We start from the raw sequence: 18,034 nt of genomic DNA, 5'->3' as shown, positions 1-18,034 counted from the left end.
TTTTAAATTTTATTTGTAAAAGTTTACTAATACATTGAATATCATCCAAAGGAGATTATCATAATCTCAGAAGGATTTTGTGAAATCCAGATCATTGGATAATATATCTAGGAATCTTTTCTAGGTGTTTTTTCTCCTTTCTGGCTGACTCTTCCTTTTTTAAATTCTTTCTGTAAATGCTAGAGCAAGTCACATTGATTCTACATTCTTCACTGCTAAATACCACATTTTTAGATATAATGCTCTGATACGTCAGTCTCTTAGTCTCCTGCTCCTGACTTTCCTTAGAGCATCTTTAACGTCTTTGTTCCTCAAGCTGTAAATAATAGGGTTTAGCATGGGGATTACCGCATTGAACAATACGCCAAACAGTTTGTCCTCAGACCGTGTTTCCATGGACAAGGGTCTCATATACAAAAAAAGTACGGCCCCAGAGTATATAACAACGACCGTGAGGTGGGAGGAGCAGGTGGAAAAGGCCTTGTGCCGCCCCTCAGCAGATTGGATTTTCAAGATGGCAGAAATAATATGGACATAGGATGTCAGGATAAGAAGAAAGCATCCCAGGACTAAAAATAGATTTAGGGTGACCATCAATAGTTTAATGTTAGAGGTGTCACTGCAGGAGAGTTTCAACAGTGTTTGGAAGTCACAAAATACATGGTTGATAACATTGTGTCCACAGAAAGAGGAATAGGAAATGGACACACTGTGTGGCACTATATCCAGAAACCCAGCAATCCAAGAACTGGCAGACAGCACAATGCAAACCCTCTTATTCATTACCACTGAGTAGCGCAAGGGATTGCAGATGGCCACATAACGGTCATATGCCATGGCACAAAGCAGATACAGTTCTACACCAGTGAAAGACATAATCAGGTAGAGCTGGGCCATGCATGCTTGGAATGAAATGGCCTTACTCTTTGCTAGAGAAATGACTAGCATTTTAGGGAGTGTGATGGACGTGAAGCTGATGTCCAAAATGGCCAGGTTGCTAAGGAAGAAGTACATGGGTTTGTGGAGGCGTGAATCAAAGCACATTAGTATCAAAATGGTGAGGTTCCCTGTCAGCGTGACCAAGTAAATAAACAGGAACACTATAAAGAGCAGAACCTGAAGGTTTGGGTGATCTGAGAACCCCTGGATGAGGAATTCTGTGACATGGGTTTGGTTTTCTGTCTGCATGTCCCTCTTACTCTGAGCTTGCTGATGGAGGAAGAAAAGAGACAACAGAGAAAAGTCAGGAAACTACAAGCAAAGAATAACCAGAACAAGAAAAGGGACCATCACAAGGTCAAAAGGACACCATTTAATGTTTCACCAAGACATTGGGCATTATCTTATTCAGCTAATCCTTTTTGTTTTACAATTGAACTGTTAATAGATTATTATTATTAATGGATCATTCCTTACCAACATTTGTTTTAGTATTGAAACCCCCTTCAGACACTGCAAATCATTGTGCAGCTCTGAAAATCTGGTTAAACTGACCCAAGGTTTACACTTAGTCACACCAAAAGGAATTTTATATACCAAGTGTTGTATTCCAAAACAAAAAGAACACTTTTCTGCAACAAAATAAGCAGTCTAGTAGTGTAAAAGGTAGACAAATATTTTCAAACATATACAATTAAAGAAAGTAATATTCCTGAACCAACTTGAGGGCTTGGATACCTCTGAGGACCTGTCCTAGCTCTCCAGAAAAACTTTGCCTTCTCCCTTAGAATTGCATAGATCCAGGAAAATCCACTTCTCCCACTCAGAGAGTAAACACACTACCTGGCTGGTGACCTAGTCTCTTGCACAAACCTCCTGAGTCTGGATGCAGATGGCTCCCTTACGGAAATCAATTCCAACCTTCAGATGAAAAAGAGACAAGGAATGTTGCTATTCCTGGAGCGATTGAGAGTCACAGTCTATGGCTCCATCTCGCTGCTCTTTGCACAACTCCAGCCAACACTCATGGAGTCAGCTTTATTAACTCTCCAGTTGGCCCACCCTTTAGAGGGATGGACTTTTACTGTCACTCAAAATGACCACTATGCCTAGGGAATCTCGCTCTCCCATCGCTAGACGTTTCTCTCTTTTAAAGTATAGTGAAATCTAGCAGGTTTTACAATAGTAATTAATATTATCGCAAATGTTAATGATAAATGTTTCATTTCCTCCTCTATGGCAAGTGATGTATGGATAGATGCCTATCTCTCATTTTACAGTTTCTCCTTCCCTCTGTTCTTTGATGGTAGAATTCACCCAAAGATACATCTTCTATAATGATGAAAATCTCAATAGAAGGGATGTCAGTTAGATCTGAAAATAAAATTACTTCAGCACCTTAACAGCTGGATCTATAAAAAAAGAAGAAAATTAAGCCCTTGCTTGGGCTTGAACTCCGCACTCTATCTACCCATTCTCTTTCTTTTATAATGTGACTTTTTTCCGCTCACCTGTTTGTGTATCAGCTGCTGATGAGTTTCCTTCTTGCCCCTGAAATTTGGAAGGCATAGAGGGGGGACAGTAAGATAGCTGAAGGAGTAACAAAAGGAGAAGACGGACAGGAGCTGAGGACCTAGAGGAAGGAGTGAGCAGTGAGAAATAAAAAAAAATATGTAGTCAGAGTGAGAGAGGGCACCAGCCTCCTCCTTTGACATCTTGTGCTTCCGGTGCTGTTTTTGGGGAGCACTCAGAGGTCAGGACAACTTGTCTTAATGATGTCAAGGCATGAAGGCAAACTTACAACTGCAAAACTTAACTAAAGCAGGAAACATGAACAATTAATGACATTTCATAGTGAAAAAAAGTAAATAATTTTCAGCAGTCCTTCAAAAAGCTGGAATCGTAATCTAAAATAAACATGTGACAAAAGAAACAACCCCGTAGCCTTAGAGGGTGATATTTATTTCCAGATCGGTAGCCAAGAATTCTTCATTTTTATTTTGATTTTTGTAGAGAAAGCATTGAACTGAACTGAACTTCAGCAAAACAATTCATGTAAAGAGCAATAATGGTTTCTCTTGCCTGTGAAGCTGCTTCTTCATCTCTGCATCAGAGAGGATCAGAGAGGAATTCTTAACTGTGTTTCAAAAACCTTCTGGGACCGTCCTCTGAGGGCAGGGGAAGAACTCTGAACAGTCATTAGTCCTGGCTTTTCTCTTGCACTGTTTCTTCCAAGAACCATGTTTTACATTGGAAGAGCAGGGCAACAGCGATTTGGGATGAAACAGCGAGCACCGAGCAATCAGGATTACCCTGCCCAGTTTTAATTGTGAGGGGCAGCTCAGCTTCTCTGTGTGCAATGCTCTTTTCTTTAGTTAGGAAACTGAATGGAGCTAATTTACTGCTGAACACTTAAACTCTTTCCACTTCAAATGATAAAGTTAAAACTCCTCCCACTGATTTGGTTTGCTAAGGATATTTTTTCAGATGATCATGGTAATCATTTTTTATAGGATGTTGGAGTCCGAAAAACCAAATTGTTTGCTGGGTACTGGGCAGCCATGATTTTAGTACAAAAAAAGTGCAGAGACCAGAGAGCAGAAATCCAAGGCAGTAAGACAGGATGGGGGGAGAGGAGGATGACAAGGGGTTCACCGGAGACAGAGGGATGCTGAAGTGCATAGGGTGAGGCATAACCTGCAGATAAAAGGAAGCGAGAATATCTCTGTACAAACTGTGGGTGAGACTTCACCTGGGTGCATATTTACTAAACCACATTATAAGAAGACCCAGGCATTAATATGTATTCAGTGCCAGTATTAATGCTTAATATCTGTTCAAGTGGCAGGAAGACAACTAAATGAGCTTGCGTTAACATTAACATATTTAGTCTATGTTATCGCTATGATAATTAATGTGTTTCCTAAATTTCTCCCATTAAATTTTCCTTGCCCCACACTGGTTAATTGATTACCACTTGAATAGAATGATGGAATCTATATATATAGGCATGATAACGATTAGATAATATCTAATGTTTATGTTTTTGTTTTTTCCATATGAAATGAAACTGGATTTAATTTGTTTTACTGTAAGGAAGAATTATATTCCTATAACCTTTTGCTCTTTAGTCAGAAAGAATGTAATCATACCTAAAATATTTTACTTTTCTGTAATTGAAATCGGATAAATAAAGAATTAAAAAAAAATACAATTGTGAGCTCCAAATCTGCTGTCTAGGTGTCACTAGAGTTATGGCTAAGATGTCAAATGCTCAGGTGCTGTGATCTCTGTCTTTGTTGTCTTATGAATCTATTACAGGTCCTCTCCCAGTGAGCCACCATGGTGACCATATAAATATTTTAATGTTAATGTTATGATGAATGGAGAGTAAGGTCATGTAGTTTGAAATAGGGATGTGAATCGGGCTTCTGACAATTGAAAATATCGTACAATATTTTCAAAATCGTCAGAAATCGGGGGCTCCCCGAAACCGATAGGAAAACCCCACTAAATTGTTCATGGGGGTTCTCTTATCTTTTTGGGGGAGGGCAGGAAAAATGGCACACAAAAATAACCCCTAAACCCACCCCAACCCTTTAAAACTAATCCCTTAGCTTCCCTTATCCTCCCGACCCCCTAAAAAACTTTTTACAGGTACCTGGTGGTCCAGTGGGGGACTCGGGAGCGATCTCCCATTCCCGGCCGTCGGCTGCCACTAATCAAAATGGCGCCAATGGCCCTTTGCCCTTACCATGTCACAGGGTATCCGGGCCATTGGCCAGCCCCTGTCACATGGAGGGAGCACTGGATGGCCAGCACCATCTTTAAAAATGGCGCGTGCCATCCAGTGCTCCTACCATGTGACAGGGGCCGGCCAATGGCACAGATACCCTGTCACATGGTAAGGTCAAAGGCCAACAGCACCATTTTTATTAATGGTAGCCGACGGCCCGAGAGCGGGAGATCGCTCCCGGGACCCCCACTGGACCACCAGGTACCTGTAAAAAGTTTTTTGGGGGGTCGGGAGGATGGGGAAGCTAAGTGATTTGTTTTAAAGGGTCAGGGTGGGTTTTTTGTTTATCAGCTCGGGTACAGTCGATAAACAAAACCACGTTCGGGTAGGACGAAAAAAAACCCCACGATGTGAATCGGAACCGGAATCAGAACCGATTCCGGTTCCGATTCACATCTCTACTTTGAAATGTATCCAGCTGTATTGAAACCAGCATCTATGTTGGATTGAAGTGCTGGTCCTCTGGCTAAAGCTTGATTGGGTTAATAACTTGTGTCATTGCTGGTATAGGTATTGAACTGCTTGAGTCAATACTACATCTCATGACTGGAGCTGCTGGTGTTGGTTCTCATGTTAGTGATGCTGCTGCAAATCATTTGACCTGTTTACTGCTGAGGATCTGTTCTACATGTGCAGTCTGTGATACAATCTTTCAGTCATGCAGTCGGCACAAATTCCATGCCTTCTTTTACGAGCATATAGTGTAGAAAAAACACACTGCAAGAGTAAAGGGGCGGATTTTAAAAGCCCTGCTCGCGTAAATCTGCCCAGATTTACGCGAGCAGGGCCTTGCGCGCCGGCGCACCTATTTTACATAGGCCTGCCGGCGCGCGCAGAGCCCCGGGACTCACGTAAGTCCCGGGGTTTTTTGTCGGGGGCGTGTCGGGGGTGTGTCGGAGGCGGGGCCGATTGATGCAGTGTTTTGGGGCGGGGCGCGGCATTTCGGGGGCGGGCCTGGGGTATGGTTTCGGCCCGGGGCGGTCCGGGGGCGTGGCCGCGCCCTCCGGAACTGCCCCCGGGTTGCGTCTCGGAGCGCCAGCGGCCCGCTGGCGCGCGGGGATTTACTTCTCCCTCCGGGAGGCGTAAATCCCCGGACAAAGGTAGGGGGGGGTTTTAGATAGGGCCGGTGGGGTGGGTTAGGTAGAGGAAGGGAAGGTGAGGGGAGGGCGAAAGAGAGTTCCCTCCGAGGCCGCTCAGATTTCGGAGATGCCTCAGAGGGAACGGAGGCAGGCTGCGTGGCTCCTTCTTTCTGTCCAGTGATTAAAATTATCAGCCAAGAACGCATAATGGGGTATTGGTGAAATCTTCTATGGAAGGGTGTGAGTCAGATCTTAGAACTGATTATTACAGAGCCTTCACACTTGGGTCTTGAGAAAAAATATTTGGGCTCAATGGGGCTTGATTTCTCCCCATCTACTCATGTTTTCCATTTAAGATGTGAACTATCAGGCAGGTCCCTTTCTCACCTTATCTGTGTGCCTGTCTGCTGCTAACTCTTCTCCTCATTGTCCCTAAAATTTGGAAAGCTTGGAGGTGGAGAGCAAGAAAGCTAAAGGTGTGTGTGTGTGTGTGGTAGGGATGTGAATCGTTTTTTGACGATTTAAAATATCGTCCGATATATTTTAAATCGTCAAAAATCGTTAGGGCCACGATACAATACCAATTCCCCCGATTTATCGTCAAAAAATCGTAAATCGGGGGAAGGGGGAGGGCAGGAAAACCGGCACACTAAAACCCCCTAAAACCCACCCCGACCCTTTAAATTAAATCCCCCACCCTCCTGCGCCGGCAGGAGATCGACTGCAGGAGGTCGTTCAGCGGGGGTCCGGAACCCTCGCTGAACGACCTCCTGCAGTCGATCTCCTGCCGGCGCCATTTTCCGTACGGAAAACGATTTGCGGCAGGAAATCGCTCCCGGACCCCCGCTGGACCCCCAGGAACTTTTGGCCAGCTTGGGGGGGCCTCCTGACCCCCACAAGACTTGCCAAAAGTCCAGCGGGGGTCTGGAATGACCTCCTGCGTCGAATTATTTTGGTCTATGGCCGCCGCCATTTTGCGGCGGCCATTTTGCAAAATGGCACCGGCTGAAGACTACACGATTTAGTGTGCCGCTTTTCCTGCTCTCTCCCTTCCCCCGATTTAGCTACAGACCACCGCTATGGAGGTAATTTAAGGCTACGGACCCCCAGGTAATTTAAGGCATTTGGGGGGGGGGGTTCGGGAGGGTGGGGGATTTAATTTAAAGGGTCGGGGTGGGTTTTAGTGTGCTGTGTTTTAGTGTGCCTTGTTTTAGTGTGCCGCTGGACCCCCAGGTAATTTAAGGCATTTGGGGGGGGGGGTTCGGGAGGGTGGGGGATTTAATTTAAAGGGTCAGGGGTGGGTTTTAGGGGGTTTTAGTGTGCCGGCTCACGATTTTAACTATTTTCACGATACTTTACACACCCAAACGGCAACAATACGATTCCCTCCCCCTCCCAGCCGAAATCGATCGTTAAGACGATCGAGGATACGATTCACATCTCTAGTGTGTGTGTGTGTGGGGGGGGGGATAAATAGAGAAGGAAGAAGAGGAGAGTTAGGATGTGGAAGTAACAGAATGAGCAGTGAAAAAGAAAATATGTATTTACTTTCCAAAAGTATCCAGAGTGGGAAAGGATGACAGCTTTCCCCATTGACATCTTATGTTTCTGGTGCTTTTGTTTGGGGGAGGCGCAGATATTAGAAGAATGGCTCATCTGATGCATACACAACTCAACCATTAACAAAGCAGGAAACATGCAAAATTATCACATTCATGAAATCTTATAGCTAGAATATTAATGAATTATCAGCAGTGCTTCTAAAGGCAGTCCAGTCCAGAATAAACTTGTGCATGACAAAAGAAGGAAAGAAACCCCTAAGCTTAGGGCATGTCCCCTATTTAGTTTGCTCTCTTAAGGTTGGATATGAGGTGTACGTAGTATTCAAGTACAAGAACTTCACTGCTTTGCATGTCCAGACTTACCAGCGTGTCTGTGAAGTCTAGAAAGTGGGGGCCACCAAAAGAAGCCCCACCATGATGACTCCATGAAGAAAATGCAAGAGCTCCTCAGAGCTGGAGTCAGGCAAGTTGGCACCTAAGGCCAAGTGAAAAAAAGGAGTCTTCACCCTGTGCACAACGCGTCGCCATGAGCTGGAAGACTGCTATGTTTTTTTTTTAAATTTAAAACAACAGAATTATTATTATAAACTATAAATCAATATAAGTTTGACCATGGTTCCAAAATGTGACTCTCAGGTGTCTAAGGATGTGATCCTTAACCTCTACAAAAACTGACTTACTACACGAGATATAAAAATATTTCAGAACAGCTGGCGAATAGAATAACATCCAATAATTAAAAACTCATGCAATTTTTTAAACTGTTTCCCCAAAAATATTTCAAAACCGTAGAGACATCAAACAGCCAATAATTAAAGCTATTATGGATTAAAAAAAAAATCACCAATTTTCCATACCTGGGAACTTTTGATTTCTAGTTACCCTAAGATTGTTATGGACGTGTGTGCGTGTGCACAAACTTTTTCCTCTCTCTCCAATATGCAGAAATCACACATTCTCCACCTCTTACACACACACAATTGCTCTTTTTCACTAAACACACAATTAAACTCTGGAATTTGTTGCCAGAGGATGTGGGTAGTGCAGTTAGTGTAGCTGGGTTTAAAAAAGGTTTGGATAAGTTCATAGCCACATCAAATGCCTCTCTATCTCTTATTGTCATCTCCTTCATTTCAAAAAATGTTTTGTGAGTCATATGATGCAACACAAATCTGGTGATTAGTTGTCTAAAATCAACAAACTCCTGAAGCTGGACCTGCATTTCAGGGGAACCTTCTCTATCTCTGGATAAACAAGCCAGTGCACCACTCAAAGCCTGGCACTCCTTCTGGAACAGAGAGTTTATATGTCGGGCTGTGCTTCTATCAGGTGGATATTTTTCAAGTGAGATTTTTAGATTCCCGTGTTTGGAATATTCACCCAGGAAAAGGACATTAGAGTCCTTGTGGGCAATACCTAGAAATCTTTGGCTCAGTGTGCAGCAGCAATAAAAAAGGGAACTAGAATGTGAGGAATTATTCAGAAAGAAACAGAGAGCAAAACTGAGAATATAATAGTGCATTTGTATGGCTCCATGGTTTGACTGCACGAGAGTATTGTGTGAGTTCAGGTTGCTCCATCTCAAAAAAACATATAGCAGATATAGAAAAGATACAGAGAAGGGCGACAAAACTGATAAAGGGGATGGAAAAGGCCCCTTATGTAGAAACCCAAACAGATTAGGGTTCTTTAGCTTGGAAATGAGACAACTGAGATAAGAACTGATTGCATTTATAAAATACTGAATGGGTAAATAGGGAACAGTTATTTACCCTTTCAAACAACACTAGGACTGGGGGACATTCCATGAAATTTAGTATCAAGCAGAATGAAAACAAATCGTAGGGAATCTTTTTCACTCAGCACACAATCAAGCTGTGCAATCTGTCGTCAGAGAGTGTGGTGAAGGCAGCTTATATGGCAGGGTTCAGGTTCCTCGAGAAAAAGTCCATCGCTTATCCCTGGGAGTGAGACACAAGAAATAAATCAACTATCGGGGATCCGCCAGGTACTTGTGACCTGGACTGGCTACTGTGGGAGACAGGATGCTGGGCTGGATGGACCTTGGTCTAACCCGGCATGGCAAATCTTGTGTTCAGGGTGACTCCTGTCATTATCCCGGGGCTGAAGCTTTCATTCTGGGCACCGCAGGCTTAGCGGGGAAGCTTCAGATGAAAGGTCCAAGCTTTCAGAACACTTCCTGCTACTCTGTATCCAAAATTATGACATCACTTACAATAAATATCCACCTCACCTCTGCCAGGGAACTCTTTCACTGTTCTAAACACAGCGCCTTCCAGTGATAAATAATCCCAGCCTTTCAGCTTTTACTTTTCAAGAGAGGAGGTCAAGTAGTAGTGGAAATGACAATTACCTTTTGAAAATTATCTTTTCTTTCTCTTGAAAAACCAACTGATTTCAGTATTCCACATCACAAACCATTGCATTGATTTCCTCAGTTTTCATTTTAGTTTTACAGAGGCAGCACTGAACCAGACATTGACAGTAATAACAATTCATGTAAATCATAATGTTTTCTCTTACTTGCACAATGATCGGCCTCTGCTCTTCCATCTGTGCACGTGAAGGGAGGGCTCAGGAACACTTATCTGGCTTTGGAAAACCTTTGGGACAAGTCTCTGAGGCCAGTGGAAGTGCACTGAGCAGTCACCGGCCCCAGCTTTAGATCTGCAATATTTTCCCCCTGGAAGAACAGAGCCAAAGCAATCTGGGATGGAACAGCGAGCACCAAGCAATCTGGATTTATCTGCTCATTTTTCATTGTGAGGGGCAGTTTAGCTTCTCCATCTAGTATACAGTTCTATTTTCTTTATTTAGGAACCTGACAATAATTTAGAACTGGACAATTATGTAGAAATAGTTTCATCAATAATTACCAAAACACCTCCCATTCATTTTTTTTGGTAAGAATGTTTTTTCAGGTGATCACAGTAATAGCTTTCTGTTGGAATAAGTTATGATGCAGGGAAAAGCATTGTTTGCTCCGTGCTGGGCAGCTAAAATGCACTGCAGAAAAGTGGGCAGTCTTGCATTTAGGGCTACAGTGATACAGGACGGTGGCAGGAGGGGAGTGAGACACTAATGTGCTGCAATCAAGAGACAGGCACTGGAGCGATGGGGTCTGACGATCTCAAGGTAGGGAAACAGTGAGATAAGGCAGTGGTCAGAGCCACGGGGATGCTGGGTGCACAGGGAGAGGCATAACCTGCAGGAAAAAGGAAGCGATGAACTTCTGTACAAGTCATTGGTGAGACCTCTCCTGACCCCTGTTTATAAACCACATTAAACCTGACCCAGACTTTAACAATTAATATGCATTAAAGTGGCATGAAGGTGCCTTAACAAACTGAAGCTCACATTTTTGTATGTATTAATGAAGGGCTTCTCACTTAAAATAATTTGTTTAGCATACACAATTATGATAATCATGTTATTTAAATGTGATGCCAATCATTTTAACTAAAAAAAATCAGCATTAATCTCACCATTAAAGTAAAACTTCAACTCCACCCCTACAAATGTAAACACTTTTTTGTATTGAAAGACGATCCTGAACCAGTACAGACTCAGGGTCCCAGCATGGTGTTAGGGGCACGGTTCCCTTTCAACCAGTACTGATCCACATACCAGTATACTTTACATTTCCAGTCACCCAAAGATTGCTGTGAGATAGCATGGGGGGAGAGGAGGCAGTAATAGCATGCACACTAACACATTCACATGTTCACTCACACACTCTGACAGACACATACATGAGCATTCTCACACACTCTGACAGACACATACATGAGCATTCTCACACACATGCTTACTCTCACTCATTCACCCACATATACACACTCTCAAACTCATATGCACACTCACTCACTCTTCTCCCTCTTCCACACATACATGTACTCACACACACACATGTACACTCTCTCCTCTCTCTGTTCATACACACATGGCCTCTCTTACACATACACACTCACTCCATCTTCCTCACACACATGCATACTTATTCTCTTCTCATCCTTTTCCTCATATACACACACACACACTCTATTACAGACATGCACAATCACTTCTCTCCCTCTTCCACATGCACACTTGCATACTCACTGCTCTCCATCTTCTACACACACTCACTCACTCACTCCTCCCCTTTTCCACACATACATGTTCTCTTACCCACATGCACACTTTCTTCTCTTCCTATTCAACACACATATACACTCTCACACATCTTATCTTCCTCTTTTACACACACACTCACACACATACACACACACACACACACACACACACACACACACGTGCACTCATTCTCTCTCCTAACCTTGATCCTCATTCTGCAGCGTTGGAACTGATGCTGCCCCTGTTTCCTTTTCCTTTTGGAAGCCCAGTATTGCTGCTTTTCTGGCATCCGCTCAGAGGGATCGATGCTGCCCATTTCTTCTTCCTGTGGCATGGGGGGGGGGGCTGATGCATCTCATTTTCTTTCTCCTGTTATACAGGGGCAGATGCTTCTCCTTGTTCTCCTCCTGCTGTGGGGGCCACCACTTTTTCTCATCCTCCTCAGGCCTCGTGGGTCCTGCACCCCTGCAGCCACTTTTTCTTCTTTACCAGCGGGACACCCAGAGTTTTCAGGTGTTGGCCCAGAGTCTCCAGGCCAAATCCAGAGAGTTCCTAGGTCTGCTGATCCGGTGCCGAGCCTGGATTTGGAGGCACTCGTCCCTTTATGCTCGTATTGATCCAGTATTTCATTACGGCATTAGAGGCACTTTTCCCCTCTGAACCAGGCCTTGGGGTGGATGGGGAATGGTTAATTGTGCAACTGCCTTGGGCCCCCACTTTTTCGGGAGCCCTGCACTGCCATGGGAGCCCCCTCTCCTACCTATAATTTCAACATTCCAGGGCCTTGCTGTGATTGATTTGCCTTGGGTCCTACACCCTCCTAAGGTCATCCTTGGTGCTAGTAGTAACCCAGTGACCCAGAATGATGTTAGGGAGCCCTCTTGCCTCTGTGTTTGTTAGGAATCAGTGTTCTCTGTAAACCATTAGAGAATACATATCCCAAAAGTGTGATGGTGGGTACTCCTTCCTCTGAAACAATAACACATTTTATGGAAGTGAGCTCCCAGTTACCAGTTCTGAATTGCAGGGTCCCTAATGCAGAGAAGATTCTTCTTAATTCTCCGTCATGAAATAGGCATTGTTACCACGAGCGCGAGGAGCGCGGTCGCCTCCAAAGCAGGTGGTGAGCTCTTGGGCCACGGCAAGACTCAGGGAGGAGCCCCAAGCCACACCGTGGGAGGTGAGCCGGTGCAGGCATGGTGAGCCAGGTGAGTACAGAAGCAGGGGGTAAGGAGCGGAGTCTGACCCTCAGCCGGACCTGCACGCCCATGGCAACCAACACTGGGATGTTGATTGATGAATGGTCCTCCGACTGTTCCAAGCCCTTTCAGACCTGCCGCTGGGTACGGCATAGGGCGGCAGGCTGGACAGAGGCGAGGGCAGACAGAGTCCTTAGAACTGAAGACATCAGACGGGGGCTGAAGCAAGACATCAAGGCAAGGGCTGAAGCAAGAAACGGGCACTGTCTCTCAGGGCGCCCTACACAGTCAGCACAGCTGGACTGGTCACGGACCACCCTGTCCTACAATCGCGGGAGCGGACACGTGCAGGGAAGAGGAAGCGGTGGGTTACTGCACGCCTGGCAGTCAAGGCAGGGTAGGTTGCTGCACTCCTGGCAGCCTAAAGCAGGTTTTGCTGCACTCCTGGAAGCCTAAAGCAGGTTTGCTGCACTCCTGGCAGCCTAAAGCAGGAAGGAAAAGCAGGAACTGGATCAGGCACTGGATCAGGAACAGACATCAGGCAACATCAGGAACAGACATCAAGGCAGAGACAGGACAAGGAGCCATCAAAGCAAGCAAGACCACAGAGGACCTGGATCGAGGAAAAGGTAGAGATGACTGTAATGCTCAATCCGAAGGCGAACTGGAACTGAAGAGGAAGTCCTTTTATACAGCTGATGTGGGCAACTCCCTGGGAGGAGTTCACCTGGACCGCCCCTTGCTGGCCCTATAACTGAGATGGAGAGCTGCGGGCCGGCCCCTAGGGAGAAGGGCGTGGCCAAACCAGGAAGTCCAAACCCAGCCAGCAAGCCACAGGCAGGCTTCAGGAACAGCTAGGCCTTCCAGGCCCTGGAGCAAATCCTGGATGGTACACAGGCGAGGCCCTGGCTTCGAAGCGGCCTCCAGTGGAAGTTGAGATACCACCTGTAGCGCAGCAACAGGGGGGATCGTAACAGGCATGGATTAGCCATTCCATGTCAGTGCTGTTATCTGATGGTGCCGACATGGGTTCAGCTCTCAAAGCTCTGTAAAGACATTAGTGAGCATGTGCGGGTGTTCTGCACATAGGTGCTGCCTCATGCACCCTGCAGTCTTTCTTTGTCTGCATGCTCCAGTCTCTCCTAATATGTTCCAATTTTTCAATATTTTGGGCTCATTGTTTTTCAACGTTTTGCCACTGCCTCATCAGCCCCTCAAATGGAATTTTTAGTAGTCAATATTCAAAGCCCTTTAGATGAATAACATCCAACTAAATGGCAAGTTTGAATATTGAACCCCCACCCCCTTAGCCAGCTACATTTTTCCTGGAGAAGTCCTTTTTTGTTAAAATTTAGCGAGATAAAAAAGAGGCATTCTGGAATGATTTGGGGAGGAATTAATTTATCTGGATAACTTAGCCAATTTTTAACTATAACCGGCTAATTTAGCTGGATAACTTTAGACCTGGAGCACATAGGAAGAGAGATGGACCCTATCTGCTCTTAGTTTCTCTGTCTCTCCATGGATAGCATTTACCTCTCAGTTCCAGGTCTCCCTGAGGAGAGGCTTAACCTCAACTTCCTTTTGCATTCAACACAGTACCCACCCTTTATCCTTCTCTGTAAACAGCACTAATAATAATCACAGTCTTTTGTATCCAAAAAGCACACTGAGAAGAAAGGAAGTTTCCAACTAGTTGATTAGATGACTGACAAATATTTACTAAATCAACTCAATTATATCACCTCATGTTGAATATACAGAGTTAAATTAAACTTTTATTGAGTTGACGTTTGTTCAACAACAAAATTAATGAAGAAGTGAGGTGATATAATTGAGTTAATTTAATTTATATTGTGGATCTCTTTATAGTGATAAATTAGTGCGGTATTTTGGTTTTTGACAAATATTTACAGCACTCAATTTGCGTTCAGTATAAAGTCAATAGATATTAGATAATAAAACAGTTGAAAGATTAATAAACTAACTTAGCAAAGTCTTTTAATTTACAGGAAGTCAATAAATTAGAAATCCATATCCTCTTTTCCAATTACTCAGCTCTTGAAGAAATTGTACTCCTTCAAACTTCAGTGTTTATTCTCCCTTCTACTTCCTCTGTAATGGTTAGAATAAAGTCCCTGTGTTTTATCAGAATGAAAATCCTAATCCTCAAACCTTCTTAAATGCTTTAGCTCCCCTAATGAAGAACCTCACAAACCAAACCCCACTTGACTCTACAGCAATAGTGTTTCAAAAATACCTGCATATCTTTCCTTCCTTTGTGAAAGCAAAGATTCAGTCCTCCCAGATACTCCTCCAATCTTCAGGTTCCTTCAGAGTGAAAGACACCTCTTTTCCAGTAGAATGGATACTGAGTCTCTGGTACCAAGGGCACTTATTTCCAGGTGGGACAAAATAGAGATTGTTACTCAAAAAGAGGGGAAATCAAAATAGAGACAGGAAGGGTGGAAAATTTCTCTGCTTCACAACTGAGGAGTTAAAGCAAAAGCTGAAACTCCTCTGCATTCACTCACTAACAGGTCTGTCCTTTGGAGGAGTGATAGAACTCTTTCAGAATCTTCCCTTCCCTGGATTTATCCATTCACAGGGATGCCCTAATCCTCTGTGTACAACACGCACCAGAGTCTCACAATTGGAAGTCTCCAAAATATGGATTAAAAGAGCAAAAGGATGGACAATGTAGTGCTAGGGTTTTTTTGTTTTTTTAAAAAAGATTCTTGGGTAATCTGGGAAACTATAGACTGTTGAGTTTGACACTGATGGTGGGCAAAATGGTAGAAGTGATTCTTAAAAATAAAATCATAACCTCAGTTAATGGGGAAGAGTCAACATGGTTTTAGAAAAGATAAGTCTTGTCTTACAAATCTTTTAGATATTTTGGAAGGTGTAATTAAACTTGTAGATATAATTGAGGCAGTTGATAAAATGTATTTCAATCTTCAGAAAGCATTTGATAAAGTCCTTCATGAGAGACTCCTCATGAAATTACAAAGTCATGGGACAGGAGGGAGTTTTCTATTGGAAATTTAGTAACTGGTTAAAAGACAGGAAACAAAGGTTAAGTCTAAATGGTCAGTTTTCGAAATGGAGAAAGATCATTATTGGAGAACCACACGGATCAGTATTGGGACCTGTGCTATTTAACATATTCATAAATGATACGGAAAAGGGAATGGTGAGTGAAGTAATCAAATTTGTAGGTGATAGAAAATTATTCAAAGTCGTTAAAGCAGCAGTGGATTACAAGGAACTGCAGTAGGTCTTTGTGAGACTAAGAGATTGGCATCTTAATAGCAGTCCAACAACAGGTACACTTCATGAAACTAACAATAATATACATCAGTGTGGATGTTACATTCCTCAAGTTGTACTCAGATTGTTATCCTTCCATTGTGATATTATCGACTACATGAGGATTGGCTAGAGCATTCTCCTTTGTGGGGCCCACAATGTGGAATACCATACCTTGTGCTTTGAGAGAAGAAGTTGATTACTTATATGTAAAATTTTCTGTAATATATATGCCCTATAGAGATGTGCAAAGGCAAAATTTTCATTTTGGTTCATTCATTTATTTGTCACCTTCATTTATTTATTTAGTTTCAAATGAAAAACAAATTAATTTGTTTCCAATTCAAGTCACTGGGGGAAGTGATGCAGCCTATTTTGAAGTTCAGAACTGAGGTTTTCTAATCAAATTCTACTGAACTTGTTACTAGACAACATCAGAAGGGGGAAGAGAACGTCAAGGCATCGAGACTGTGGCAAATTGGCACCAAAACTGGTATGAGTAGCGTAAGGCACTATAAAAAGACAAAAGGGTACCAGCAGTGGCAGAATTTTATGAGAACATTTAGAGAATTTTTGACACATTTAAAATCAAATAAAATTGAGAATAATTGAAAATTTAAGAAAGGGCAAGGAAAGTTCATCATCCATTAAAAATCAAGCATTTCACAATTCAGTTCCTCATTTAAAATGGAAGCTTCTATAAAAAAGATGCAAAATTTATACATCAGAACATTATCAAGAAGGAGGAAGAACTCAGTTAATTGCCTGCCTATTTTGTAGCCTGTTTCTGTAGACCCTTAATTGTTCTAAATTCTAGAGCAATTCATATTGAATCTGTAACCTTCACTGCTAAATACCACATTCTTACATGTAAGGTTTTTGGCTCTCAGACTCCCCTTCTCCCCCACATAATTTTTATGAGGGCAGATTTAACGTCTTTGTTCCTTAGACTGTAAATGATAGGGTTCATCATGGGGATCAGACTGTTGTACAGTGAGTCAAGGAATTTGTCAACTGGATTCGTGTTTATGGACAGGGGTCTCATATATGCAAAAGATACAGTTGCAGAGTATATGCTAACGACCATGAGGTGGGAAGAGCAAGTGGAGAAGGCCTTACGCCTTCCCTCAATGGATTGGATTTTCAAGATGGCCAAAATGATTTGGACATAGGATGTCAGGATGAGCAGTATGGCTCCCAAGGCCAAGCCCAAGTTTAATGTGAGCATTGTTAGTTTAATGATGGAGATATCACTGCACGAGAGTTTCAACATTGTCTGGAAGTCACAGAATAAATGGTTGACAACATTATGCCCACAGAAAGATAATTGAGAAATGGTTACCCTGTGTGGTAGTGGATCTAGAAACCCAATTATCCAGGAAACAGCAGACAGCATAATGCAAACCCTCTTGTTCATGACAACTGTGTAGTGTAAGGGGTTGCAGATGGCCACGTAGCGATCATACGCCATGGCAGTGAGCAGAAAGAATTCCACACTGAGGAAAGCCATAAGCAGATAGAGCTGGGCCATGCACGCTTGGAAAGAAATAGATTTGTTGTTCATTAGAAAAATTGCCAGCATTTTTGGGAGAGTGCTGGAGCTTAAGCAGATGTCCACAAATGCCAGATTGCCGAGGAAGAAGTACATGGGCTTGTGGAGGCGCGAATTAATAGACATTAATGTCAAAATTGCGAGATTCCCCATCAGTGTGACCAGGTAGATGGACAGGAAGACCACAAAGAGCAAACCCTGAAGTTCTGGATATTCTGGAATTCCCAGAATGAGGAATTCTGTGACCTGGGTTTGGTTTTCCCGCTCCATGTCTCTTGTACTGACGGCTTGCTGAGAGAGGAAGAAAAAAGATAGCAGAGAAATCAGGAAACCTCTAATACTAAATGAGAGAGAGGAAAGTGTTATTCACAAGGTCAATTAAACATTAGTTAATGTTTCACCAATATATTGGGAATTCAGTTCATCCTTTTATTTTACCCTTAAGCCAATTGTAGTTA

The 18,034-nt window shown here is 43.2% G+C and overlaps 1 protein-coding gene across 1 annotated transcript; it reads right to left on the bottom strand.

The window, feature by feature from the left end:
* Positions 1-252: 252 nt before the first annotated feature.
* On the bottom strand, positions 253-17,846 carry LOC115077659 (olfactory receptor 1009-like). Its single transcript, XM_029579955.1, has 2 exons — positions 17,367-17,846; positions 253-1,251 (listed from the first exon to the last, which is right to left on the bottom strand). The coding sequence occupies exons 1-2, from the start codon at positions 17,844-17,846 to the stop codon at positions 253-255; spliced, it is 1,479 nt and encodes a 492-aa protein (XP_029435815.1).
* Positions 17,847-18,034: the final 188 nt, after the last annotated feature.

Source organism: Rhinatrema bivittatum, chromosome 16 (assembly GCF_901001135.1).
Source record: "Rhinatrema bivittatum chromosome 16, aRhiBiv1.1, whole genome shotgun sequence".
In the NCBI taxonomy this organism is placed as follows: Eukaryota; Metazoa; Chordata; class Amphibia; order Gymnophiona; family Rhinatrematidae; genus Rhinatrema; species Rhinatrema bivittatum.
The sequence above is the reverse complement of the archived record's forward strand: the minus strand, read 5'-3'. Positions and strand labels throughout refer to the sequence as shown.

Coding starts and splice junctions, on each gene's coding strand:
- LOC115077659 (XM_029579955.1), bottom strand. CDS start 17,846: ATGGAGCGGGAAAACCAAACCCAGGTCACAGAATTCCTCATTCTGGGA. Junction 1,252..17,366: donor TAGATCCACTACCACACAGG/GTAACCATTTCT, acceptor CTTTGCTTGTAG/TTTCCTGACTTTTCTCTGTT.